The following is a 27004-nucleotide window of genomic DNA, read 5'->3' on the forward strand; positions in this document are numbered from 1 at the left end:
TATATCTTTTAAATTATTTCTTTATGGGAAATGAATTTGACCAATGATTGGATCCAAAAACCAGTTTCTGCTGCGCACCTGGCATAGTTTGTGAGAACATGGCAACAACCCACGGTTTGACAGTTTTGGCACATTCATGCATCAAACCCCCAAGAAATCCCAAAACTGGACTGTCATCAACGTTACACGAGAGAGCGAAAGCATACCATACGTATGTTCTGCAAAATACAGAAGCAGATTTCAATGCAAACAGCAATGAGCAAGATGACTACGATGCACCCAGTAAGTCTGTTCATGTTTACACTAATCCCGCGATAGATGATATTTCAACCCAACTCCAAGATCTCGATGATAGCGATTTTTACCAAAAATTGGTGCAGTTAAAAAACGAACATAAAAAGACGTTATATCTATGTGAGCAACTGTACAAGAAAAAGGTGCTGGGTGAAAACCCACAATCCAATGGTTTTAATCTTGATAATGTGCCAACGTCATATGGCCATTTAAACGACCGAACAGAGGATGATAAGACAGATTATGTATCGTATGAACAGAGGGATGTTTTGCATACAACATCTAGTAAACCACCAACTGGACGCCAAATATTCCAAACGTCCCCATCAATTAAAAAGCCAGCAGGAATTAGTACGATGCCTATGCCTCGGCCTAGCTCAGCACCGGTGTATAGGAGGAGGGGATCGCTAACAAAGAGCCTAGAGGAAGAGGTTTGGGCAAAAATTGCATCAGAAAGAGGGATACCAAGAGAAAGTGCAGATTCCGACAATGAGTTAAATACAGAGAGACTGTTGAGAACATCTGATGATATAATGAGAGATGCAGATGACCAAGAGATTGCAGCAGCAATGACACGCATTGAAGACATGTGGGAAAATTTTTCCGTGGAAGACTATGCTCCAAGACAGTCAAGGGAAAGGCCATCATCAGCTTCTGTTACACGAAAGGAAAAGGACAAGAAAGAAAAAGAATGGAGACATCGAATCACAATTCCTAAGCCTTTCAAGATGACTCTAAGAGAGGAAACCAAGGAGAAGTCAAAAAGCAAACTCCAGATAGAACATGAGCAGAAACTTATGGAGGAAAAACTACAGGAGGAAATAGAGTGTCAGAAAAAGTTTAAAGCTCAGCCAGTTCCTGCTCATGTGTATCTTCCCCTGTATGATGAAATCAATGAAAAGAATGAGGCACGCAGAAGATATATAAGACACTACAGTCAAGATCTACTCAGGTCTCAGGAAAAACCATTCAAATTCCATACAAGAGAAAGAGTCAAAGAAAAACATCACACAAGAACCTGCTCCGTACCAGAGGAAATTGATGAGCACACTTTCAAAGCCAGGCCTGTGCCTGGATATCTGTACGACTCCTCTATTGATGACCAGATCAAAGAAGAGGAGGAGTATAGGAAAATAAGAATAAAACTGCGAGCAGAAGAACTGTATCGGAAGGCTAGATTGCCAGAAAACATGGAAATGAGACAGAAGATCAAAGAAATGAACAACAAAGGGAAGAAGGTTAAAAGCAAGCGGAAAAGCGCTTCATCTCATAAAGTCAAACATGAGGTTCCTGATTATGAGGAGTTGTACAGACACTTTCAGAAGGAGCTGCTGAGGAGGAAGCAAGAGAGAGAGGGAACTGTGGTGAAGCCATTCAAACTAAGTACAGCAAGTCCGTCAAAAAGGGAGAGAATTATAGAAGATATGAAAAAAGATGAAGAATCGCTGAGAGAAAACCGATGGCCGTACATGACACCAAGAACAACTCCCAGGAAAAGCCTAGGTGTGTAGTGTAATGCTTTGTAATGTAAACATATATACCCAACGTAACAGGTTATTTTAAGTTACTCACTGGAAATTGTTAAAATGACTTTTTTTTTCACTTCTGGATAATCAATCAGAATGAAAACAGTGTTGTTTATATAAAATAACAGATAATAATCTTTGTCTTCACCTTACAGGTTACTTGTCCAACAGATAATAATCTTTGTCTTCACCTTACAGGTTACTTGTCTAATTCCCTTGATTCACTTCCTGCTCGCTCCACAAAAGCCACAGACTTGAGATCTGAAACTGCAAAGTGAGATTTGAATTTTTGAAGTTCATTTTATATTATTTCATGTTTAACAGTTGACAATAGTACATGTATCAATAATGTCTCATGAACTGAAATTGCAGTTCCAATGTAAATGATGGATATTCTCTCTCTCTCTCTCTCTCTCTCTCTCTCTCTCTCTCTCTCTCTCTCTCTCTCTAATTTTTTTTAATTTAGTTAACCTAGTGGGCTATTTATCAAGATTTGATTATGAAATACTGGTATTAGGTTTACATCAAGATAGATCAAATTATTTGTTTTATATACATGTACTAGCATGCAAGTTATTTTTCACTGTACAGAAGTAAGACGGGCATCTTAAAGGACAGAGAGCAACAGGAGATTGATCAGGACAGGAAGCGGAGGATCAACGAGATGAGACTGAGGCGGAGTATACAAGAGAGAACCGGAGCCGACATTCAACCGACGCTGGAGGAAACTACCCTCCGAAAACTCAGAGCTTGCAGGTATGGAAAAGATATTGTACCGGTACTTTGGTCAGTACCTGTACCATAAGTAAAGTTTTTATATTTAGGCCAAAAAAAATTAATGATTTGTTTCTCAGGCACCGCCGCATCAGTAAAATCATCGCCGCATCAAACTTTTTTATCGTTATTTTTCCGGATTTTTTATATCTTATCATTTTCGGTTTTCTCTATTATGGAATCTATGTAAACACGCACAGAACAAATGCTTGTCTCTGTCAGTGAAAAACGTTATTTTATCTGAAACATCTACCCAGTGACCAACCTAGGGGGCTACCTGGGCTAAATACAACTTTATGTAAATGTAATTACTCGCTTTGTGGTCGGTAACTTCACCAGAATTTCCTAAGAAAGAGAGGTTGAAGTTGCCCTGTATCCTGAGTTCACGATCGTGAAAATTCAATCCAAATGCAATAAAATGATAATCATCTAATTCAAAAGACATTTTCATAGCCTAATTTAACCCCTGTTGTGATTAATAACTAGCGACTGTCTTATCTTCAGAGGTTATAAATACGGTTGATGCAACCAAATACTGTGCACTGAAAATTACAACCAATGTTTATAACTTTAGGTGCTGATATTACAATTAGTTGGTAACTTGTAATTAATTAATAATTATGCCAAGTTAGTGCTAAAATAATCATGAAACCGTTTGTCTACAGTTATCTTTAACAAAAAAATTATGTACAACCAACTATATGACGGTTGTAATTGGGTCAAAGGGTTGGACTAATACCTCCAAAATACACCTTAACACATAGACTGATTTTATTTGTCATTTAGCCAACACAATTACGAAACATTTCAGATACAAAATGTATGAATACACATAATAAATTGAATTAAAAAAATTGGATAAGATTTTAAATTTTTTAGGAGTTGTTTTATTTTTAATTGACTTGCTTCTAATCAAATTCAAATAAAGGTTGAATCTGTGTATAAATGTATTATCATTAGCATTATGCCATTGTCAAAGAATGGAAGTCTACCTGATTTCTCAAATTTCTCCCTATTTTTCTGTGAGGGAGAACTTCAGAAGTGAAGTCTCCCTAAACTAAGTTTGCTCTGGGTTGGTCCCTGTTAACACAACCACTGAAATTTCTTTGTTATCTTTAGAAATTGAAGCCTCTGTGATATTGCATAGAAACAGGAATAAAGGACACATGTATTGTTTGAAAATTTTATGATGACTTATTTACTTTTCCTTGATTTCTGTCCTCAAGGCACTGAAGATTGATAAGAAAACACCCCCAAATGAATGCTTTATTTAATAAATTTTTATGGCAAATTCAACTAGTAAAATGCCATAAGAAGTCCCCTATTTCAGTTTAGACTTATGTTATTACTGTGGAGGGGAAAGATAGGCCGCAAAATGAAGCAGGTGCATAAACCATTTGTCTTGTTTCTTCATACGTAAAAACTCAACCTTATAAAAGGAAACAGAACAGTTTAAACTAAAAAGAACAAATTAAAACAAATGTTTAAACTTTGCCAATGTATGAGCTTGATGAATATCTGCTAATGAGTACACAAATAAATCATATAATATGGGTTACCATCATTGTAAATTTTGTCTTTTAAAAAAAAAAAAAAAAAAAAACCTGCCTGCCTCATCAAAATTTCAAAATTTTGGCCCGAGAAACTAATGATTAATTTTTTTTTGCCTTATGAATAGTCATGTATATCAGCATCATATTATGTTATTCAATAAATTACCCAAGATTATACATGTATCTGGTATATACAATAAAAAGTTAATTAAGATGGGTTTTTTTTAATGTATATGTATTATTTTTTATTTGGAATCTCCAGACATTGCAAATCTTCAAGGAAAAGTAGGAAGGAAAAATGATTTAAAAGAAAATGACTTGAAATGAACTCACTTATAACAAAAAAAATTTTTTTTTAAATTACAGGGAGGCTGAAAGGGATAGAATAGAGCAGTATGAGAAAGAGTTGGCCGAGATGAAGGAGCGAGTAGAGAGGAGGCCTCTCTTAGTGGAGAGACAGTCACAGGTAGGGGCACATAGTTAAAGCTGAACACCGCTCTTAAATAGGCACTGTCCGCCATATTTCTCTTTCATTACTGCGGTCCCTACAACCCATATATAAGGTTAAGACCTCTAAACAGTTCAAATACTTTGCTGTAGAGGTCTCACGGTGAGAAAATGTACGTTCATACAGGTGAGACTCTCACCTGTATGAACGTACATTTTACCTCTATGTGTTACTCGGTCGCGATGAAATTATCATTTTCCGCACTTTTTTCAAGCCAGGAGAATACTAACATCAAATCAATTGGTCAATGCATTATTTGCAAACAGAATATGCACGTAAAATAAGAAATAATTAACTGCACAAAATCCAAAGACCACGAACGGAATACTTCACGTTGGCCAAGAGTTTCAGTATGCAATCGCGTGCAACGAAATCGAAGGGTTTATATACCAGGTACCTGTGTGAGCTGAGGTGCCTATTTACGAGCGGTGTTCAGCTTTAACATCACACAGGTAAACTTACCAGACAGGGGCCCTCCCCTTCCTTGTCATGTCAACTCCTTTACTGGTGAGCCTTAGTAATTCTGATAAATACATCAGAAGCAGTGTACTTGTGCAAACTACCAGTAATTATTTGTACAAGTATTCCATGGTATATGTATTAGGATTGTTTATCTTTTGATATCCAAGAAATCTATACCAATGATAGAGTTTCTTTTTTCATGTTTGTGGATTAAAAATAATCAATTTTTTCAAAAACAAGTGAAATTCAATGAGTTGATCCAGTCAAGCCCTCAGTCAGTAATTAATTTTTTACATCCACACCTATAAAGTTGTGACCTAACCACACATAGCTTGGTCAATGGGCTTTGAGGTGTTGTTGTCTGAAAAAAAGTCAAACCCATTCTAAAACTACAGTAGCATTAAAGATTTTGACAGCTTTGCATGATTTCATAGGCTAAATGACATGCCCATCTGACATCACCCTTTTAGGATGTTTGATGTTTTAGATAAGAGTTCAATTTGCCAGATTCAGAATATCTAATCCAGAATGGATTGCATGAGCTATACATGAAGTTTGCACTTGAAAATGAGAAAGGACTCGGTTCCTGGTAATTCTTAGCTCCTTAACTAATTAAAAATATGTATATAAAGTTTTGAAATTGTACATTTTAGGTAAATGCCAAGAATGCAGCAACCAAGAAATATACAGCAACTCTCAAAAGTGTGGGACTGGATGATGATTTTGTTCAGACCCGTAGCTCTCAGGCAGGAAGTGTCAGGGACGATACAGCAGAGGACTACGATGATGATTTTGATGGCACCTACAGCAAGAGCCTAGAGGCTGAATCTTAGTTACTCCAACTGAAAAAACCCTCTCTTTGTTACATTCTCTTACTGTATACATACTGTTTTGTTTTTTTTAAAAGTTTATAGATCAGTTCAGACAAATTTCTTCAGCTAGCATACTTTACCCTTATCTTAATACAATATCCTGAAGAACTGCATTGGTCTTGTGTAGAGAAGAAGTTAAATAAAATGTGCATTTTACTTGTATAACTGGATACATTGTAATTGGGTCGATTGTTTGTTTATGCAGTTTAATCCTTAATCTAAAACATGTTAATCTGTGAAACATTAGTTTGAAGAAAAAGATAGCATTCCATGTATTTACATTTTAGGATGAAATAGAGAGTGTACTAACATATATATCAGGAACAGAAAATACAAAGAAACATTCTATTACATGTTTTCATTAAAAAATTAATGGCTTTTATCAAATTCATTACATTTTAAGATTAAATATTGTCTGTATTTTTTTGTTGTACATGCAAATGCATGGTTTTTTTAAATGTCCATAGGCATGCTAGAATCCACAAACTGTAGTCGAATATATAAATTATCAAAAAGGTATTTTAAAATGAATTATATTGCATAAATTTTTTGTGGAGAATCATTTGTCATTTCACACGTACTGACTATATTTGGCATCACTGACTCTCAGAAATTGATATTTACTTAAGTGCATGGAAAAGCAAGGTGAATGGACCACAAGGGCAGTGATATTGTTAAGTTTGTTTTTCTTATTTTGTTTTTACATACATTGTACAAGTAAATTATTGTATTTTGAACCCTGGTGAACATCTCCTTTAATTTCACAGAAAACCCACCTTTACCTCTGATATGTTTTTTTATCTGCAAGTTGGGAAAGGAAAATTTTATCATTTAAAGCTGAATATTAATCTAATATGCAAACAAGGTTTGCAGAATTATTTTTAACTGCCTTTTCAGTGGAATTCATGTATGAAGTTGATTTCATCAATTACAATATCATATAACTAGTCCTCCATCAATGCCATCTTTAACTCACTAATGATGCGATAGTCTATGTTGTTAATTCATATCATCAAGGTTTATAAATGGTTATTTTTTCTTGTTATTCATCAGAGATATTAGTACGCTGTTTTAATATGTCAATTTTCCGTCCATCTGATTCAGTTTTCATATTTTGTAACAATGGGCATGCAAGTCTTGTGCATTTATCTGTAACGTTGGCATTTACCATTTGGGAAGTTCATGTATTGAATTAATTTAATTTAAATTTTATTTAGGTATAATTATTTATAAACTGGTATGATACATATACTTAAACATCTGAAAACATTTTAACTTATAAACTTGCATTCCCATATCATTCGATGAATTCTCTTTTATCCTACTGTGATATCTTGCAAAGAAAAGTTTATTAGTTATTGGAAAAATGTTATTTATACAAATGTACTGATTATAAATAGATGTAGGCCATTACTTGGTAGATGAATAATAAAAAGAAATTATGAAGAGTAAACATTTTGAGTTTTATTTTGAGAATTGCCTCTCCCAAAAAAAAAAAAAAAAAAAAAAAATCGTGAGAGGGCTACATTATTGCAGCTAGGTTGGATGTTCTCTTAGGCATGAAATGTTACATGGAGATCCTGTATGACTCAACTATCAGTATAAACCAGTATTTTGGACCAATTCACCTGGTCCATAATATCAAATACAGATGTACTTGGTATCAGTCATGAAGGGTTTACTGCGACAATTTACCACACGTGAATTTCACATAAATTTCATGTGATTTTTAAGTTCAATACTAGTAGGAGGTCCAAAGTAAGAGAATTTAAATGAATCTAGTACAAGGATTTTTGATTGAAATCTTGTATGACCTTGACATCCAACAGAGAAAATTGATTGAAGGTCGTCATTGCCCATCCTTTACTGATATGAGCACTATGTGGGTGAATTTTGAGTCAGATATGAAAAGGGGATTGGTAAAATATCCAGGACAGTCTTTACAGAGATTTGCTGGGAAACTGACATCTGACTTTGAAATCATTATCAAGGTTACCACCACCTTTTCCCTCGAGCGCACATTCAGTGAAATACGATCTGTAAGAGTGAAGAATAGCATTTTTACTAAATTACTTCATTTCACCCAACATGGTGAATTAATTATCACATCCTTTTCTCATTTTTCCTTTATTTTTGTTACTTTTTTCTGGATAGAAAGACAAAAAAAATTAATTTTAATTCAAAAACTTTATTTGATATTTTTCTGACCTTTTTTTATTCAACCATTATTACAATGTAACTAATAAGAAAAACAATGCATGATTAAATATGTGTAACGATGAATATAAATCACACTTGTTAAATTAACCAGTTAACAAAAAAATAATACATCCAGAAGCACCAGAAAAAAATCAAATGGGACAGTACTTCAAAATGAACATTTCACACAGGTAATTAATCTATACTATTACCAGAAAGCATGAAACTGCAATGATTTTTGTATTCAGTTCTGCATTGATTTTAATTGATAAAGGATGGTTCTAAGCAAGAATTACCTTACTGGGATTATACTATATTTGTAATACCAGAGAGCATAAAACTGCAGTGATTTAGTACACAATATGTTAGTATCTGTTCTGCATTGATTATAAATCACAAAGGATGGTTCAACACATGAAATGGAACTTCTCACTGGTGCATCTAGACCGGTATGGCGTACAAATAAAATAAGGTGGAACAGAGTAAATATTACAAAGTAATTAATATTATATTAAGAATGAAATTAAATGAGGCAGATCTTTTAAAGGAAATACATGTACTACCAATGAATGACAAGTGAAGACTTTAAATAAAAATATGGGAAGGATATGTAAAACTGGGTGAACTAGAAACACTCAACACTTGGAATGAAAAAAAATATGAACTTATGATTTTCTCAAGTGACCTTGTCATCACACAAGATGGACCTACACATCTGCTAATGGTACATACACTGAACATGAACATGTTTTGTGAACAGCATAGACTATTCTATTGGACAATTACAACCAATCAGAAAAAAAATGTCCAGACTGTAACACCAGATAATGATGTATGTGTATTAACACAGTCCATCCTTTCATGAATGTATCTTAATAATGTAATACTCTTGAAGTCTCATTAAATACAATCAGACTCGCTTGTCCCCACAACTTGGAGTCCTGTCTAATTTGAGACAGCTATCTGATGAGGTACAAGATGTCCCCCACAACAAGTTGCTTTGATTTGCTATTACAACATTAAATGTAATGCTGAACTTGTTATCTAAAATATACATAGTATTGAAATGCAGTCTTTTTCATAGAAAAAGCATGAGAATATGACAAAGGCCATTATTGCACTGCAAATGCACAATAGAATAAGTTGACACAACAACTTTGTTAAAGTGATTCCAAGATAATTCAAAACTCATTTACAACCATACTATGCTGTTCCATTTCTGTATTCAACATACATACACTATCTGAGAACTCAATGCAAACCATCTGACCTTTTCTCTCCAATCAATATAATTATATACAGATATTTTTATAACATCATGAGCCTTAAGATATTCAGTAGATTATAATTCAGCATCACAAAGCACCGAAGGCTAATGTGTATTCTCTCTGAAGCAAAGAAGATATCAAAATTCAGATGATCATATCTTAAATCACCAAATTGCCGTCAAAGTCCTGATAGATTCTAGTCTTGGCTCTGTGCCCAAAATCTCTGGGCAGGAGAATATGTTTCCTTCGCCTACTGTACATGTACAGTCCAGAAAGACTTACAGTTGCTTTACACATTGAACATTTTACACAGATTTACTGATTTAGTAAGTCAGTTTCAATTAGTTATGGGACCTAGTCCTGCATGTCCTCTTGAATTTCGTGAGGTCCTAGAATTCCTGGCACAGACATCTGAATTTTGCGTTTCTCTTCCTGGGCCTGTTTGATGGCCTGTTCTCTCTCCTCAAGGAAGAGGTCCTGGTTGTCTTCCCCTGCAAACTCCTGTCAAAGAGACCAATGCATATGTATGAGTATGTCATGTAAATATTGTATCAAATTGTAACCTACATATACACTGTAGATATACATGTACATTCAAGACTTTCAACAAAACACAGGTATCTGAATATCAGTTTATCGGTTTTAAATAATGATCCATGCCCTCCCAGGCTATTGGACAGGTGTAATTTGTCATGTGTATCAAATTAAAAATATATAAATAATTTGTATGTACATTGCATTTGAAGTTTCAATTAAAAATGTATCCTTACCCTTATTTGCACCAAAAAATCCCTCAAGTGTTCCTTGAAAGCTGCGATATCCTGATCAAAACTGAAGAGGCCCTCAATAAAAATTTTGATCTGAGGCCTGTAAAACATTCAGATGCATTAATTCATAAAAAATAACTCCATACACCTAAAAAGTATACCATCACAAATTACATAAAATGGCGAAATCATCTTCAAATTTAAATTTGCAATAGGTTTAAAAAAACAAGAGGCCCATGGGCCACATCGCTCACCTGAGGAACAATAGGTATGATAAAATCAGCTTAATGGAGTCATAATACAAACTATTTGGACAATGTACAATAATACATGTAGATCCTGTATAAATAAAATCCATTTTCCCCTGGATATTCTTATGTTTATAATCATTAGTCCCCTTTCTGACAGGATGATTTTATAGTCATATCATATGTTGAGTATTGCAGTTCTCAAAAAGATTCTTAACAATAGTTTATATATCGGATATAAACGTACATCAAACTCTGAACCTTCTCGTGAGGCCAAAGAATTGTCCTGGGGCCAAAGTCTTAATAATTATAAAGAATCATCTGGCTGATTAGTTTCTGAGAAGATTTTTAAAGATTTACCCTATATAATCCTTTGTTAAACTTTGACCCCCCATTGTGGCCCCACCCTACCCCTGAGGATCATGATTTTCACAACCTTGAATCTACACAACCTGAGGATGCTTTCACACAAGTTTCAGCTTTCCTGGCTGATTAGATTTTGAGAAAGAAGATTTTTAAATATTTACTCTGTTTATTCCTATGTAAAACATCGACCCCCCATTGTGGCCCCACCCTACCCCCAGGGGTCATGATTTTCACAAATTTGAATCTACACTACTTGAGGATGCTTCCACACAAGTGCCAGCTTTCCAAGCTAATTAGTTTCTGAGAAGAAGATTTTTAAAGATTTACTCTATATAATCATATGTTAAACTTCGATCCCCCATTGTGGCCCCAACCTACCCCCAGAGGTTATTATTTTCACAACTTTGAATCTACACTACCTGAGGATGCTTCCACACAAGTTTCAGCTTTGCCGGCTGATTAGTTTCTGAGAAGAAGATTTTTAAAGATTTACTCTATATATTCATATGTTAAACTTCGATCCCCCATTGTGGCCCCACCCTACCCCCGGGGGTCATGATTTTCACAACTTTGAATTTACACTACCTGAGGATGCATCCACACAAGTGTCAGCTTTCCTGGCTGATTTGTTTCTGAGAAGCAGATTTTTAAAGATATACTGTATATATTCCTATGTAAAACTTCGATCCCCCATTGTGGCCCCACCCTACCCCAGGTGGTCATGATTTTCATAACTATGAATCTACACTACCTGAGGATGCATCCACACAAGTGTCAGCTTTCCTCTGGCTGATTAGTTTCTGAGAAGAAGATTTTTAAAGATATACTGTATATATTCCTATGTAAAACTTCGACCCCCCCCCCCCCCCCATTGTGGCCCCACCCTCAGGTGAGCTAAAAAGATTAAGTTTATAATACAATAAGTTGTTAAAGTTGGTTTCTGGAAGAACAGACTTTGAACATTTTCTTAATAAATATTGACAATTTTTTTACTTTTTTAATCTTTAGTTTTTAAGATCTGTGTACAAACATAAAATTGTGAGCAAAGCTTTGTATCTTGCTTACAATTCGAAGCTTAACACTCAAATATGGCTAGTAAATAGAAATTGTAAACAATTAAACACAAGAAACATGCACTATAACAAATAAAGAACGCAATTTATTTTTTCAAAATGAATCATATATATATATATATACATGTATATACCTACATATTTCCGTCAGCGATATCAAACTCTATTTAAACTGAATAAACTCGAGAAAATGTCGAGCATCTCAACAAAATCTATTGCATTAATCTACCATTACGCAAAAGAAAATGCCGAATTACCGATAGAAGGAATTGTATTTCAGTACCCCTACATCAGATTTTGCTTAATTTGCGCAGGTAAACAGTTAACTGTTTGATTTACCGAAGTATCTGTTTGAATTGATACGTAAAAATCACGAAATACCTGTAGACGATAGTTTCCAGGTTTAAAAGCGTAAATAATGAAAACGAAACGAAAATCCGAACAAGCTAATACCAACACACTTGTTTGATCCTTGTTGGAACAATTAGAAAATTAATTAATAAACAATAAAAACAGAGGGAAATGCACTTTAGTACGTTGCTAATGCATCAGATTTTATCATTTTCGCAGGTAAACATTTACCGAAGTCTATATTCCAAATACAAGGCGATTGTTTCCCAAGTTAAAAAGCAAAATGAAACGAAAAAATGAAAACAAGCTAAAACCACCATCACAAGTGAAAATGACAACGCGTTGAAATATTTAACCTCAATTTACTTCACAATAATCGGCACCAATGTTATTTCCATGTTTCATAGATTATATTCGCACGTGAACTGTTGCACAACAAACTGCCAGCTTCAAACAAAGAACCTCGTTTTCGAGATGCGGTAGACTGGCGATGCCTGTCATAAGACCAGTCTATCGCAATGAATTGCCAGTCTACGATATATGGAATAACGAGCCATTCTTTATAAGTATTTTCGCAATTATCTCAAATTTGGAAACAGAAATCGCCTATAATTTTTGCAATTTATATTTTCCTTTCCCTAAGGATGATTTATGCTAAATTACGTTAAGATTAACTCGGTAGTTCTTGAGAAGAAGATTTTTAAAAATGCACCCCCCTTTTTCTACAGTTTCAAGGTTTTCTCCGCTTTGAATACAGATCGGACTTTTATTTCTGCAATTTATATTCGCCCTCCCATAAGGATGCTTTGTGCCAAATTTGGTTGAAATTGGATAAGAGGTTTAAGAGAAGAAGTTCAAAATGTAAAAAGTTTACAGACGGACAGACGGACAGACGGACAGACAGACGGACGGACAGACGGACGACGGACAAAATGTGATCAGAATAGCTCACTTGAGCTTTCAGCTCAGGTGAGCTAATAAATGAAAAAAACAAAGGACACATGAATGACTTACTCGTTTAGGTGTGGGAATGCTGCCTTAAGGAGATTCATGAGGAACTGTTGAATGTAGGGCACATTCTGCATAGAGGGCCCTGAGGTTGGTGCCAAGGTCACTGTGATCTTGCCGTTCTCCAGCAGACTAAACATGTATGCCAAAATGGTGGCTTGTATTGTCAGTCCTACAAAACAAGCAACTCTATAGATTATTCTGACAAAAAAATATCATTTAACATTGATACATAGAGCCTACAGGTAATTGAGAGAATTTTTACAATATTGTAGTATCATGTCAATGAATGTTACAATATGAATGGCCTCATGATTCATGTAAAGAATGGAAACACGATAAACAAAATTACTCTGAAACATTAATAATCATAGATTCATACAGTAAAATAACATGATTTCATCCATCTGTAAACTAAATTATAAATTCTCTACCATACACCAGAAGAAGATGTGAACGTGTACCTGCAGTGTGGGAACTATCCGTCACAACAGAAAACACATGCTGTAAAATGTCAGTGAAATAGGTCTGATAAAAACTCTGTGCAGCCTCTTCGTGGTTCGCCACATTTTGTAATAAAGTATATAAAATATCCAGCCCTGTATCGGCCACATTCCTCATTGTATGTTTGAAAGCCCAAATCACAGAGTCCAGCACTAACTTAAACTGCTCCGGAGGAATATTCAGGTAAGCTGGAGGAAAAAGGAGGATACACAAAAATATAAGTAATATACAAAATGGTTTTAGAATAATTCAACTTAATTTCCTGCAAATTTCATTTCTATAAACTATGTTCAAATAGATAACAGCTCTACCTCTTAATTGTAAGCATTAGTACCATCAAATAGCACACAGCCAACAAAAACTGTATATAAATAAATGTGGAAATATACTTAATATAGCAAGGCAAAATTTAAGGCATCCTTATGCAGTATGTCTAACCTTGGAAACAGTGAGCAGTAACACTTTGTAACAGCAAGAAGAAGTTTGTTCGGTGCTCGGGAAAATCTTCAAAGTCTTTATTGATCATTTCCAGTGTACACTCAAACACAGCATCAAAAATTTGTGGGATGTCCTTTGTGATATTGCCCTATAGAATAACAATAACATTCGCATTAAGTTTTGTATTTGACATCATCAATTTTACACCATTTTCCTAAACTCATCATCATCAGCATTTTTAACACACTTCTTTACCTCCAATCTGTTGACTATGGTGGCCATTGTGCTTAGAACCTCTGGCTCCCTGGCTGCCGACACATTTCTCTGATAGTCTAGCAACACAGCATCTAGTAAGGGTGGGATGAAATTCTCTGCCACCTGCACGACATGGAAAATTACAATGAATTCTTTGCATGACACAATTGTTTATACATGTGAATAAACATGTGTAATGTCTTATATACATGTATACAGATAAAGTGAAATTGTTCCACACGTAACTTTCCTTTCCTTCATACATTTCATTTATCCGTGCATTATGTTCTTAGATGTAATGTATAAAACAAAATAACACTGAAGTTCCAACATTTAATCAAATGACTGCCTTCACTGATAAGTAAATGTCCTTACCATCTGCGGGTCCGTGGAGCGACTGACCCAGCCGGAGATGAGCTTCAGGGTCTCCTTCTTCACCGTCCTCATGCTGCGGATCAGGGGCTGCTTCGTGACCGTCTCTCCGTTGGTGGCTATTGCACTACTAATGTTCTCACTCATCACCTTGTACACATTCAGCATGTCTAGGTAGATTCTTCCCAGCTGTAACAAAAAGTAGCCATTAATGACTCACTTCAGAATAGATTTACATCATTACATCTCCTTCACTGTAGCATTTACTAGAAATTCTTCTCACATTATAAAATCTTGCTTTTATTTTTTTAACAGCTACAAACAACATGTACATGTGCAAATGAAATTACAACACAAGTCTGGAGTTTGTATTTTATATCATCAGAATTACAAAACTGCTTATTTAAGAACTTGCTTAAAATAAGAAATTTACAGTACCTGCACCACATAAGGATGGCCGAGGGCTTTGCAGGCCCGCACATTGGTCTTGAGAATGTTTCCCAGCTGCTTTACAGCATCAGGGTCTTTTAGGACTTCCACATTCTGTGTGGCTTGGTTGATGATTCCGTCCCAGACTTGGTTAGGTAACAGGAGATAGCGCTCGATCAGGTGTTCCTGGGCCACCTGGTCATTCTGAGCACTGATCATCATCCCCACCGCCTCATAGAATGTGTGCACCTGCAATGCATGACAGTTCAAAGATTATTAATCACTTTTTACAATCCTTTACTGTGCAATGATTTGCCTCAAGATAGCTTGTAAATGAGAGCTGCTAAAAACATATTTTTAATCTTCTGGATGTGAAAATAATGCATATATATTCTATTTCTAAACTTTACCTGTTGCGGTTGCAAATCACAGATGATTGTGTTTATTCCATTCAAAATTTCCTCAATGAATGGCATTACTTCTCCCACCTGAACTTGCACAAAATGCCTTCTACACTTCTGTGCGATCTTGATAAAAGTGTCACAAGCCATATCTTGTACACCATCATGTGTTTCTGTTGAAGAAAAATTGTACGATATCAACATTTATCCTCATACATACAGCAGATATAACAAGGTACAAAAAATTTAAGTCAAATCAGTAAAGCCCAAATGTTACTAAGTAAGCCACACACCATGCATGAACTCAAACAGCTTGTTGACGACCGTTTTGAGGAACCGCCAGTGGGCCCTCAGGAAGCGGGGGTACTGTCCCACTACATACATGATGTTGGAGGCCACAATGGCCTTGTTATCCTTTCCCCTCTTCTGTTCACACAACCCAAGCAGGTCCTGTTTCAACATACACCAAAAATATGTACATGTACATTCATGTTTTCAGCATTGCACAACAACAAACTTTCGATTCTCTTTAAACATTTCTGAATATGTACCAGGTAAAACAGATGATTTTTTTTTTTTACATTAACTTACCTTGATGACTGTGACTAAAAATCTCTTCTCATCATCTTCATGCATGGCTCCACTTATGGATCCAATAGCCCAACACAACTAATGAAAATAATTTCAACAGTTCAGTTTAGTGTTGTTTTTTTGGTTGCAAGATTAACCAAAGTACAAAGCAGTTATTGCAGATCACTTCCTGTTTTTAATCTTAATACAATTGCAGACTTACTGTGTTCAAGTTTTTCCATGACCACTCTGTCCCGTCAACCTGATGATGAAGCTTTTCTGTCATTATAGACTCTGTGTCATTGTAGTCCAAATGTGTCAGGTAGACTGTAGAAAAAAGTAAAGCACTCAACATTATTTAACCAAAGGGGTAGATAACGGATTCAGTTATTGAGTCTTAATGCAGGTAAATAAATACACGTTTGCTGATTGAGTCTCAATAGATACAATTATACGTAAATAATCATATCCTCAGAATTGGTTTAGTAGGATTCTTTATAGTAATACCTTACCTAGTGTCTCTCTCATGTTTTTGTAAAGGTTGATGGAGTCTGTATCCTTGAGAAATTCCCTGACCACCTCTCCTTGTTCATTTTCTACAATCAGGACTTCTTCAGGCTTGGCCATTCGGGAAATCATAACTCTCCGTACCTGATCAAATCATATTTCCTCTTTCAATAAAACATGCTACTTTGGCACAAAATGTAGTCTTCTTGATCAATCAATATAGCCATCACTGACAACAATAAAATCTGGACAAAAATTTACCCTTGACAGAACTTGTGTGTAGAGCTGTCGTCTGGCTGGCACGTCATTGTGGTGAGGTTTGCCAATGAGCAGTGGGGACGTGTTGGAAGAAAACGGACTCTCTCTGTACAGGTCAGCTGCCAGCGTGTTCCAGTACTCTAAGGCTATCTTAAATATCTCAACCTCCTCGACTTCTGATATCAGGATAAGGTAGTGTAAGGCCTGCAAAAAATAATGTACATGTATGTATATGCAGGAGTCTCCACGTAATCTTTAAAAGAGCATATTGTTCATCTACTGAATTGGCCAAATCTAACCTTAATTTGCAACAATTTTTATGAAGAATCAGTCCTTATACATGTATTTTGATAGATCAACCTGAATAGCTATGTTTGCTGTTGATCACAGAGTTGATATGCAAATGAATCTAAGGATCAATATTTATGGCTATACAACAGGTGACACTAACCTCTAATAGGACAGTGTGCAAGTCTTGCTTCCTCTCAATCAGCTGGCCATGTTCCTTCAGGTATGTACACAGAAACAGACTCAAGTTCTGAATAAACTTTTGTTCATCATCTGTCCCTTTCTGGTAGGCCTCTTTCAAATTTGTTTCCAAAGGCAGCATCTACACAATACATAAAGATTTTACAATATTGTCATCAGGAGAAACAAGAGGCCCATGGGCCACATCGCTCACCTGAGGAACAATAGGTATGATAAAATCAGCTTAATGGAGTCATAATACAAACTATCTGGACAATGTACAATAATACATGTAGATCCTGTATAAATAAAATCCATTTTCCCCTGGATATTCTTATGTTTATAATCATTAGTCCCTTTTCTAACAAGATGATTTTATAGTCTTATCATATGTTGAGTATTGCAGTTCTCAAAATGATCCTTAACAATAGTTTATATATTAGATATAAACGTACATCAAACTATGAACCTTCTCGGGAGGCCAAAGAATTGTCCTGGGGCCAAAGTCTTAACAATTATAAAGAAACATCTGGCTGATTAGTTTCTGAGAAGATTTTTAAAGATTTACCCTATATATTCCTTTGTTAAATTTTGACCCCCCCATTGTGGCCCCACCCTACCCCTGGGGATCATGATTTTCACAACCATGAATCTACACTACCTGAGGATGCTTTCACACACGTTTCAGCTTTCCTGGCTGATTAGTTTCCGAGAAGAAGATTTTTAAAGATTTACTCTGTTTATTCCTATCTAAAACATCGACCTCCCATTGTGGCCCAAACCTACCCCCAGGGTTATGATTTTCACAAATTTGAATCTACACTACCTGAGGATGCTTCCACACAAGTTTCAGCTTTCCTGGCTAATTAGTTTCTGAGAAGAAGATTTTTAAAGATTTACTCTATTTAATCATATGTTAAACTTCGACCCCCCATTGTGGCCCCATTCTACCCCCAGGGGTTATTTTTTTCACAACTTTGAATCAACACTACCTGAGGATGCTTCCAAAGAAGTTTCAGCATTGCCGGCTGATTAGTTTCTGAGAAGAAGATTTTTAAAGATTTACTCTATATATTCCTATGTTTAACTTCGATCCCCCATTGTGGCCCCACCCTTCCCCCGGGGGTCATGATTTTCACAACTATGAATTTACACTACCTGAGGATGCATCCACAAAAGTGTCAGCTTTCCTGGCTGATTAGTTTCTAAGAAGAAGATTTTTAAAGATTTACTCTATATATTCCTATTTTAAACTTCGATCCCCCATTGTGGCCCCACCCTACCCCCGGGGGCCATGATTTTCACAACTATGAATCTACACTACCTGAGGATGCTTTCACACAAGTTTCAGCTTTCCTGGCTGATTAGTTTCTGAAAAGAAGATTTTTAATGATTTACTCTATATATTACTATGTTAAACTTCGATCCCCCATTGTGGCCTCACTGTACCCCGGGGGTCATGATTTTCACAACTTTGAATCTACACTACCTGAGGATCCTTCCACACAAGTGTCAGCTTTCCTGGCCGATTAGTTTCTGAGAAGAAGATTTTTAAAGATTTATTCTATATATTCCTATGTAAAACTTCGATCCTTCATTGTGGCCCAACCCTACCTCCGGGGATCATGATTTTCACAAATTTGTATCTACATTACCTGATGATGCTTTCACACAAGTTTCAGCTTTCCTGGCTGATTAGTTTCTGAGGAGAAGATTTTTAAAGATTTACTCTATATATTCATTTGTTAAACTTCGACCCCCCATTGTGGCCCCACCCTCAGGTGAGCTAAAAAGGTTAAGTTTACAATACAATAAGTTGTTAAAGTTGGTTTCTGGAAGAACAGACTTTGAAAATTTTCTTAATAAATATTGACAAATATTTTACTTTTTTAAGCTTTAGTTTTTAAGATCTGTGTACAAACATAGAATTGTGAGCAAATCGCTGTATCTTGCTTATAATTCGAAGCTTAACACTCAAATATGGTTAGTAAATAGAAATTGTAAACAATTAAACACAAGAAACATGCACTACATGTATAACAAATAAAGAACACAATTTATTTTTTCGAAATGAATCATATATATATACATGTATATACCTACATATTTCCGTCAGCGATATCAAACTCTATTTAAACTGAATAAACTCGAAAAAATGCCGAGCATCTCAACAAAACCTATTGCATTAATCTACATGTACCATTACGCAAAAGATAATGCCGAATTACCGATAGAATGAATTGTATTTCAGTACCCGTCCCCTACATCCGATTTTGCTTAATTTGCGCAGGTAAACAGTTAACTGTTTGATTTACCGAAGTCTCTGTTTGATTTGATACGTAAAAATCACGAAATACAGACGATAGTTTCCAGGTTACAAAGCATAATGAGAACGAAACGAAAATCAGAACAAGCTAACACCAACGTCATGTGTGAAAACTGTCAACGCATTGAAATATTTAGCCTCAATTTACTTCACAAAATCGGCACCAATATATTTTGTATGTTTCAAAATTTCCCTTCATACGCGAACTGTTGCACAACAAGCAAATTCATCATAGTCAGATCGACCCTTTTTCGTATAATGTCATGGCTGCTTTAAACAAAGAACCTCGTTTTAGAAGTATGGAATCATTTTACCGGATGCCGAACCCGAAGCTATTAAACTGATTGAAACACGCATTTCCTTTATTATTATTTTCGTAATAACTCAGATTTGAAACAAAATTTCCACTTAATTTTTGCAATTTATATTTTCCTTCCCATAAGGATAATTTATGCTAAACTATGTTGAATTTGCCTCGGTAGTTCTTGAGAAGAAGATTTTTAAAAATGCACCCCCCTTTTTCTACAGTTTCAAGGTTTTCTCCGCTTTGAATACAGATCAAACTTTTATTTCTGCAATTTATATTCGCCCTCCCATAAGGATGATTTGTGCCAAATTTGGTTGAAATTGGATAAGCGGTTTTAGAGAAGAAGTTCAAAATGTAAAAAGTTTACAGACGGACAGACGGACAGACGGACGGACAGACGGACGACGGACAAAATGTGATCAGAATAGCTCACTTGAGCTTTCAGCTCAGGTGAGCTAAAAACACAGATCCAGCTTTTCAAAAATTAGAGCTTAAATTTATTGCAGCTGCAGCTTTTATCAATTTTATTATTTATTCATACCTGTTTCAATTGGGTCATTGTGAGATTGAATAGGTGAACAAATTGTTCGTCATATTGTTGAACACATACAGCAGCTGAAAAGGAAAAAACCCAAATACAATTATCACATACATTAAATTGCTCTTATTTATTAAACAAGATCCCGAAGGTTTTAAGAAATGGTCACTTGTGACATTCATGGATATCTGGACACATTATTTAGCTTTCTGGATTAACAAAACCTTCATAACTGTTGTACAATTAACTGCTGCACAAATTTCAAATAACTGGTCAAAAAGACGCCTTCTATTTATAAGCTGAGAAATTACTCGGCAACTCACCTATTTCTGTTAAGCACTTGAGGGTAATATTTCTGAATAGTGGAACATTCAAAAACTGAAAGAACAATGAATTCCAAGTTCATAAATAAGATGTAGTTAACTTTGAAAGCATCCTTTCAAAAGTTTTGAATACTTGAATTCCAATTTTCAATGCACCAAGATTTTTATCATCAAGACAGGAAAGACATAGGTATCAACATCAAAGCAATGTCAAATAAATATTTTCAGTAAACATGAAAATTCTCTTTCTCCTTGTACTTTTATCTCACCATAACATGTTATAAGGACTCCCCCTTATACATATACCTGCCTTTGTTGACATATACAGTCAGTTGTACAAAAAAGTAACCTTATAAATGAGTGTTGTGATGAGTTTGGTCTCAAATATGTAACCAAGGGGAATCCAATTCAGGAAACGCAGGAGTGTTTCTAATGTCGATCCCACCAGTGGTGCATTCTGAGAGTTGTCCTTAAAAAAAATCATCATGTTCATTTAGAACAAGGTTGTATAGGGTGTATGATTTATTAAAGCTCTACTCATACAATACATGAAAACTTTTTGCTAAGTTTACATACCATGACAAATTGACACAATTGGAAAATGGAGGAGAATTCACTGCACATGCTGTCCTTCAGATGTTTGGCTTTAGCTTGCGTCATCTGCCCACTGCTGAAGTCAAAGACTTCTTCACTGAAACAACAAATGTTTATAAAATATACCAACAAACCAATCAATTTGTTCTTCCTTTGATTGGCAACATGAAATGTCTCCTGGTCCAGCCGCCACCAACATTTTTTAATCACTCAACTCAGTCCTCAACTCAAATCCTCAAAGAAACAGTGCATGAATTTGAGGTCAAAACTTAGACTTGAGGCTGAGTATTGACTTGAGGAAAGTTGGTGATAGTGGGGCCTGATCTCTTCTGTTCATTCTTTAGGTCTAAAAAAAAATTATTCCTGTTTCCTGTCGCCCGACCGACCCTATCTTTTACCCTCCGACCCTTAAAGTTTTTTTGTGATCATGATGGTGATCGGTAACTTCGCCAGAATTTCCTCAAAAAGAGAAGTGAAAGTGCCCGGTCTTCTAAATTCACAATCGTGTAAACTGACCTCACTGGCAAAATAATGATAGTAAACTAATATACAGACATTTTTACTGCATAAATTGACCTTGTGGTTATAGTATAACTTGCAACTATCTTATTTTCAGGGTTTATAAATATGGGTGATGCAACAACATACTGTGCATTGGAAATTACAAAAACGATGTTTATTACTTTGAATCACGATATAACAGTTAGTTAATAACCTGTTATTAGTTAATAACTGCAATAAATGTTAAAATCATCATAAAACTGCTGTCTATATTATCTTGAAAATTAAACAGATCCTCTACATAATAACGTAGGATAGTAAGTGGGTCAAAGGGTTGGACTAATACCCCAAATACACGAAAGTACAGACACTGATTTGGTATTGACATTAAGCTTAAACAAAACAGAAATATTTATCCAGAAAAGGATAAATACATTCATACACATGTAGATTAAATTTTGCAAATAATATTAGTTTTTATTTTTAATTTTAAAAAAATCGATTTTTTTTTCGATGCAGGTTGTTTTCTATACATTACATGCATAATAATACATATACCTTTGGAAATTTTGAATCATCATTAACATACTGTCACTGTGAACATAATTTTTTTTCATTATAACACACACTCTTGAAGTTTTTAAAAATAAAATATTTTTTAAAAATAAAATTTTTTTCCTACCTACCTACCCTAATTTTTTTGGTCAGGTGACAGGAAACATGAATATTTTTTTTTTGGCCTTATGATAATACTTTGGTTAAATTTTCTACAAAATTACAGAAGAAAATTTGCACATTAATATCGGAGTAGGAACAGTTTGCATACCTGAGCAATTTAAGAATTGCTAGATTGTTTTGACACAATGACTCGTTTGTTTTGCTGGCTCCAACGATGTCACTGATGAATGAAGGCCAATTCCTTGGCCACTCATATTTTAAAATCTTTAAGAGAAAAAAAAATTGTAAACTTCAGTCTTGAAAATGAAAACCATATCAAAAAGAATACCAGATATGCATGGTTTTGGATCAATAGAACTCTTATCAATAACAAACCTGGACTAAGATCATGTTGAGTTTTCCTACATAAACTTTCTCCTTCTCAAGTAAGGCAGCATCTGATGATGTTTTGATGATTAACCCCACAATGTATTTCTTAATGCCTAAAAACAAAAATCAGATAGTAAGAAACAATTCAGACAGAAAAATAAAAAATATTTTGTTTGTAAAATAGAACGCAATATATATGTACTTGCCTTCACATTGTGCCCTAGGTAGGACTTTCCACCGTGTTTTAATGACATTTTCTAGAATTTGAAGAGCGTAGTATTTGGTCTGTTGGTTGACGGAATATTCTAATATTGTGTCCACTCTTGTCCAGGAATCTGGGTGTTCCTTGAGAGTTGTTAAAACTTCCTGTGCCATTCTTTGCTGAAATTATTTTAAAAATTATTTTTACATTAAATAGCCAAGAGAAAATGCAGAAACAGCTATAACCTGCAACAGCTTTTTTATCAGAAAATTTGAAACATTTAAAATTGATGCATCAATCAATATTTTATATAATAAAATAAACTTCACCAAAGTACATGCACTCTTCAATCATCTGCAAAATTATCAAATTTTTTAACAAATGAATAAGTCTGATTTCAGCAATTTTTGCAAATGCCTGGCCCATTAGATGGATAAAAACAAACAACTATTGAGTGAATATCTGTATTCTAATTCTATAAATACCTGTGGACCATTCCCTGTGTACATCATTGTGACAATATTATCTAGTAACGTAATGTCCAGCTTCTGGCTGAAGTCCAGAAGTTTGGCCGCTTCCTCAGAGAGGTTAACCGAAGTCATAGTTATCGGTGGCATGAAAATCTTTTATGAAGACACCTGTAAATATAAGGCAAAAGTTAATTCTATAAGATCTTAAACAGGTCGGGACAAATTACCAAAATGGATTAAAATAGCCTGTTAGCGATATTATTACCTAAATTATATAAAAATTTGAAGTGTTCAAAATATAAATTTGTTGGTTTAAAATAATTTTAAAGTACTTTATGTGAGGAACTTCAGTAATACTTTGTACCAGTTATTGCGCTGTTTATTTGATGGACAATGTACAGATTTTTTTAGCATAAAAAATCCTGTATATTTGAGGCACTGTCCAGTTTTGAGTTTTTCGACTTAATTTACTAATCACATGAATGACATGTAATGTTTTATCATTTTATTTTTCTTTTGGTGAATCTTTATAGTCCAATCCTTATATATGTTCCCTATGGTTACATGCTTGTTGAAATTACTTAATAGGCTTACACTACATGTGTATGTGTAAGACACACAATTCATGAGACAGAGACTAATGGGATGGGTTACACCCTTCATGTCCAAGTGATGAAATCAAATGTAATGGTAATCTCAGCGAGATTCGTCGAGACTGAAAAAATTTTGACGGACGTCTCTTCCGAATCTCAGACCAGTGCCACACAAAGTGATTCGGGAAAATTTGCCCCAACTTCTGCCGGTTGTTATGTTAGAAATACGCTGAATTAAATCATCTGCTCGCTTCAACTAATTACTTTGAACATCCCTTTAACTCCCTATCAACATAAAATGTTAGATTCCTACCGTTAAAAGATTTATATCCCACAAAATATGAACTTGTTTATTTTTCAATTCATTTCCACACTCATTCACATCTCCAATGCTGAAGAGTTCCAGTCAAGGTCATAAATAGACTGTTTCAAAATATGTCGTATTCGTAGTTTTACATAGAAAACTATAATAGGGCAAACAGAAACTTTATAAATGCATTTAGATGTCAAGTTATTTGCCAAAAAAATAAAATATGGAATTGATAATAAATAAAAAGGAAATATCCGGTATTTATAACTAAACCTTTTAATTTTATAATGTAATATTCATAAAATTATAAGGTTGAAACCTTTGAGTACGACATATTCTGAAACAGGCTATTTGTGACCTTGACTGGAACTCTTCAGCATTGGAGATGTGAATGAGTGTGGTAATGAATTGAAAAATAAACAAGTTCATATTTTGTGGGATATAAATCTTTTAACGGTAGGAATCTAACATTTTATGTTGATAGGGAGTTAAAGGGATGTTCAAAGTAAAAAGTTGAAGCGAGCAGATGATTTAATTCAGCGTATTTCTAACATAATAACCGGCAGAAGTTGGGGCAAATTTTCCCGAATCACTTTGTGTGGCACTGGTCTGAGATTCGGAAGAGACGTCCGTCAAAAATTTTTCAGTCTCGACGAATCTCGCTGAGATTAGTAATGGTTGCATTGCCAGTTTCCTTTATTATAAATATATGTATTTGACGCAAGCGCCAAAGACAAAGAAGCAATTTAAACAAAAACATTGCGATTTTTTCGATTATTAAGTCCGCCATGTGTTTTATTATTAATGTAATACAGTATTTTGATGAAATTGACACTCGTGTGGATCTCAATTTATCCATGCAGCCCTTATGACGGCAAATAGTTTGTCTAAAAAGGCTCGCCCGATGTTACTGGAAAATGTAACCGTGCTAACAAGATATTTCTAAAATGACAAGGGGCCAATCAAATTAAAAAATAACTGGAAATTTTCCTTTCTTATTAGCCGCGCAAATTCGGTCAGTCACGTGACAAATATAAATATGCTTCCGTAGCTTCAAATATGGCGGCCTCCATACCAAATGAACTTTCACAGAATATGTGTATCTTAAGCGCAATTTGAGATGTCATTTCAGCTTTTGGGAAGCAATATATTCTACAGAAAAGGCCTCTTACCTCGAAGAACTTTTCCACTGACATACACCCAAGTTTTTGAGAAAAGCATCCAAATTTCTTCAACCGGTTGAAACTGGAACACAACCGCCATATTCGTTGAACTTCGGAAATATCCGTAAATGAACGACGTTACTAAGTTTTTGTAATATGCTTAATCAAGCTAAAATGACTGGTTGACTTTTTATTATTCAATAAGTTAACATTTGTTTTAATTACTATTATCGTGAAATATATAATTTTGGTAAAAAATTGAAAATAATTAATTCCCGTAATTTTGACAAAATTGATAGCGTCTTTTGATTGGACGATAATTCAACTGGTAATGAAAGCATGTTTCATGTATTTACACTACTATTTCTTGTTTTATAGGTATTTTGATTCCTAAAACATTCAGACAAGACATATTTCAATCAATATTACAATATTTCAGTCACTAAGACACTTCTGTTAGTGTACATTTGATTTATCGCAAATGGAAAATTTTTCTCTTTAACCCAATCAGAATTATTGTAACAAGGGGTAAAAGGTCAATACATAGGCGGATCATTTTGGCGTAATCTGCTTTGTGTACAAACATGCCCACTTAATAAGCGGACGTATTGTTTTGGGGTTTTTTTTATGATGTTTTTATCAACATCACCGAAGGTAGTGTTAAGACGTGTATCAGTAGCATATGTTTATATCGGTTAACGTTATATATCTTGCATACTTCATGCGTTCTGGCACAGGGACGTATCTATATCTGGCATGATCACATGCTTACATTACATGTATTGCCATTATTGGCTACTCGTATTTCTATTTTTCTAAGCCCGTTATAAGTCATTGTGTACTGCGTTTTCATATTTATCCTGCACAGTCCAGTTCTTACGGCATTAAAGTTGGTCTAATTGCGTCGCGAAAACGCAATGAGTTGAAACATTTTATGCTATGTGGAAAGACATTATTACGTATATATATACAATGTGTCGTGTATTATATTCTTCAAATCTTGTGATTATTATTTATCATTTCCTTGATAATGTACTTGATTTTATTGACTAGGACAGGATATTTTTTATTTCAAGTAAGGTTACTTATCATGCAATCAATTAAGGATCCTCAGTGGCAGATAGATAGATAGATAGATAGATAGATAGATAGATAGATA

General features: G+C 34.8%; 2 protein-coding genes across 2 annotated transcripts; one reads left to right on the forward strand and one right to left on the reverse strand.

The window, feature by feature from the left end:
• The first annotated feature begins 61 nt into the window (after nucleotides 1-61).
• Nucleotides 62-7442, forward strand: LOC128175867 (protein FAM161A-like). The gene is made up of 5 exons (XM_052841721.1): nucleotides 62-1797; nucleotides 2019-2094; nucleotides 2412-2576; nucleotides 4514-4613; nucleotides 5771-7442. The coding sequence occupies exons 1-5, from the start codon at nucleotides 99-101 to the stop codon at nucleotides 5948-5950; spliced, it is 2220 nt and encodes a 739-aa protein (XP_052697681.1). The 5' UTR covers nucleotides 62-98; the 3' UTR covers nucleotides 5951-7442.
• A 719-nt stretch (nucleotides 7443-8161) lies between these two features.
• LOC128176103 (exportin-1-like) lies at nucleotides 8162-25981 on the reverse strand. Its single transcript, XM_052842177.1, has 24 exons — nucleotides 25855-25981; nucleotides 23795-23947; nucleotides 23314-23488; nucleotides 23114-23220; nucleotides 22887-23002; nucleotides 21542-21656; nucleotides 21315-21434; nucleotides 20966-21020; nucleotides 20646-20719; nucleotides 17455-17613; nucleotides 17007-17207; nucleotides 16751-16889; nucleotides 16462-16565; nucleotides 16260-16337; nucleotides 15962-16118; nucleotides 15678-15841; nucleotides 15277-15516; nucleotides 14842-15027; nucleotides 14467-14589; nucleotides 14212-14359; nucleotides 13734-13961; nucleotides 13276-13441; nucleotides 10227-10323; nucleotides 8162-9957 (listed from the first exon to the last, which is right to left on the reverse strand). Exons 2-24 carry the CDS (start codon nucleotides 23924-23926, stop codon nucleotides 9811-9813), a joined length of 3231 nt encoding a protein of 1076 aa, XP_052698137.1. The 5' UTR covers nucleotides 23927-23947; nucleotides 25855-25981; the 3' UTR covers nucleotides 8162-9810.
• Nucleotides 25982-27004: the final 1023 nt, after the last annotated feature.

This window comes from Crassostrea angulata, chromosome 3, assembly GCF_025612915.1.
Source record: "Crassostrea angulata isolate pt1a10 chromosome 3, ASM2561291v2, whole genome shotgun sequence".
NCBI classification, from domain to species: domain Eukaryota; kingdom Metazoa; phylum Mollusca; class Bivalvia; order Ostreida; family Ostreidae; genus Magallana; species Magallana angulata.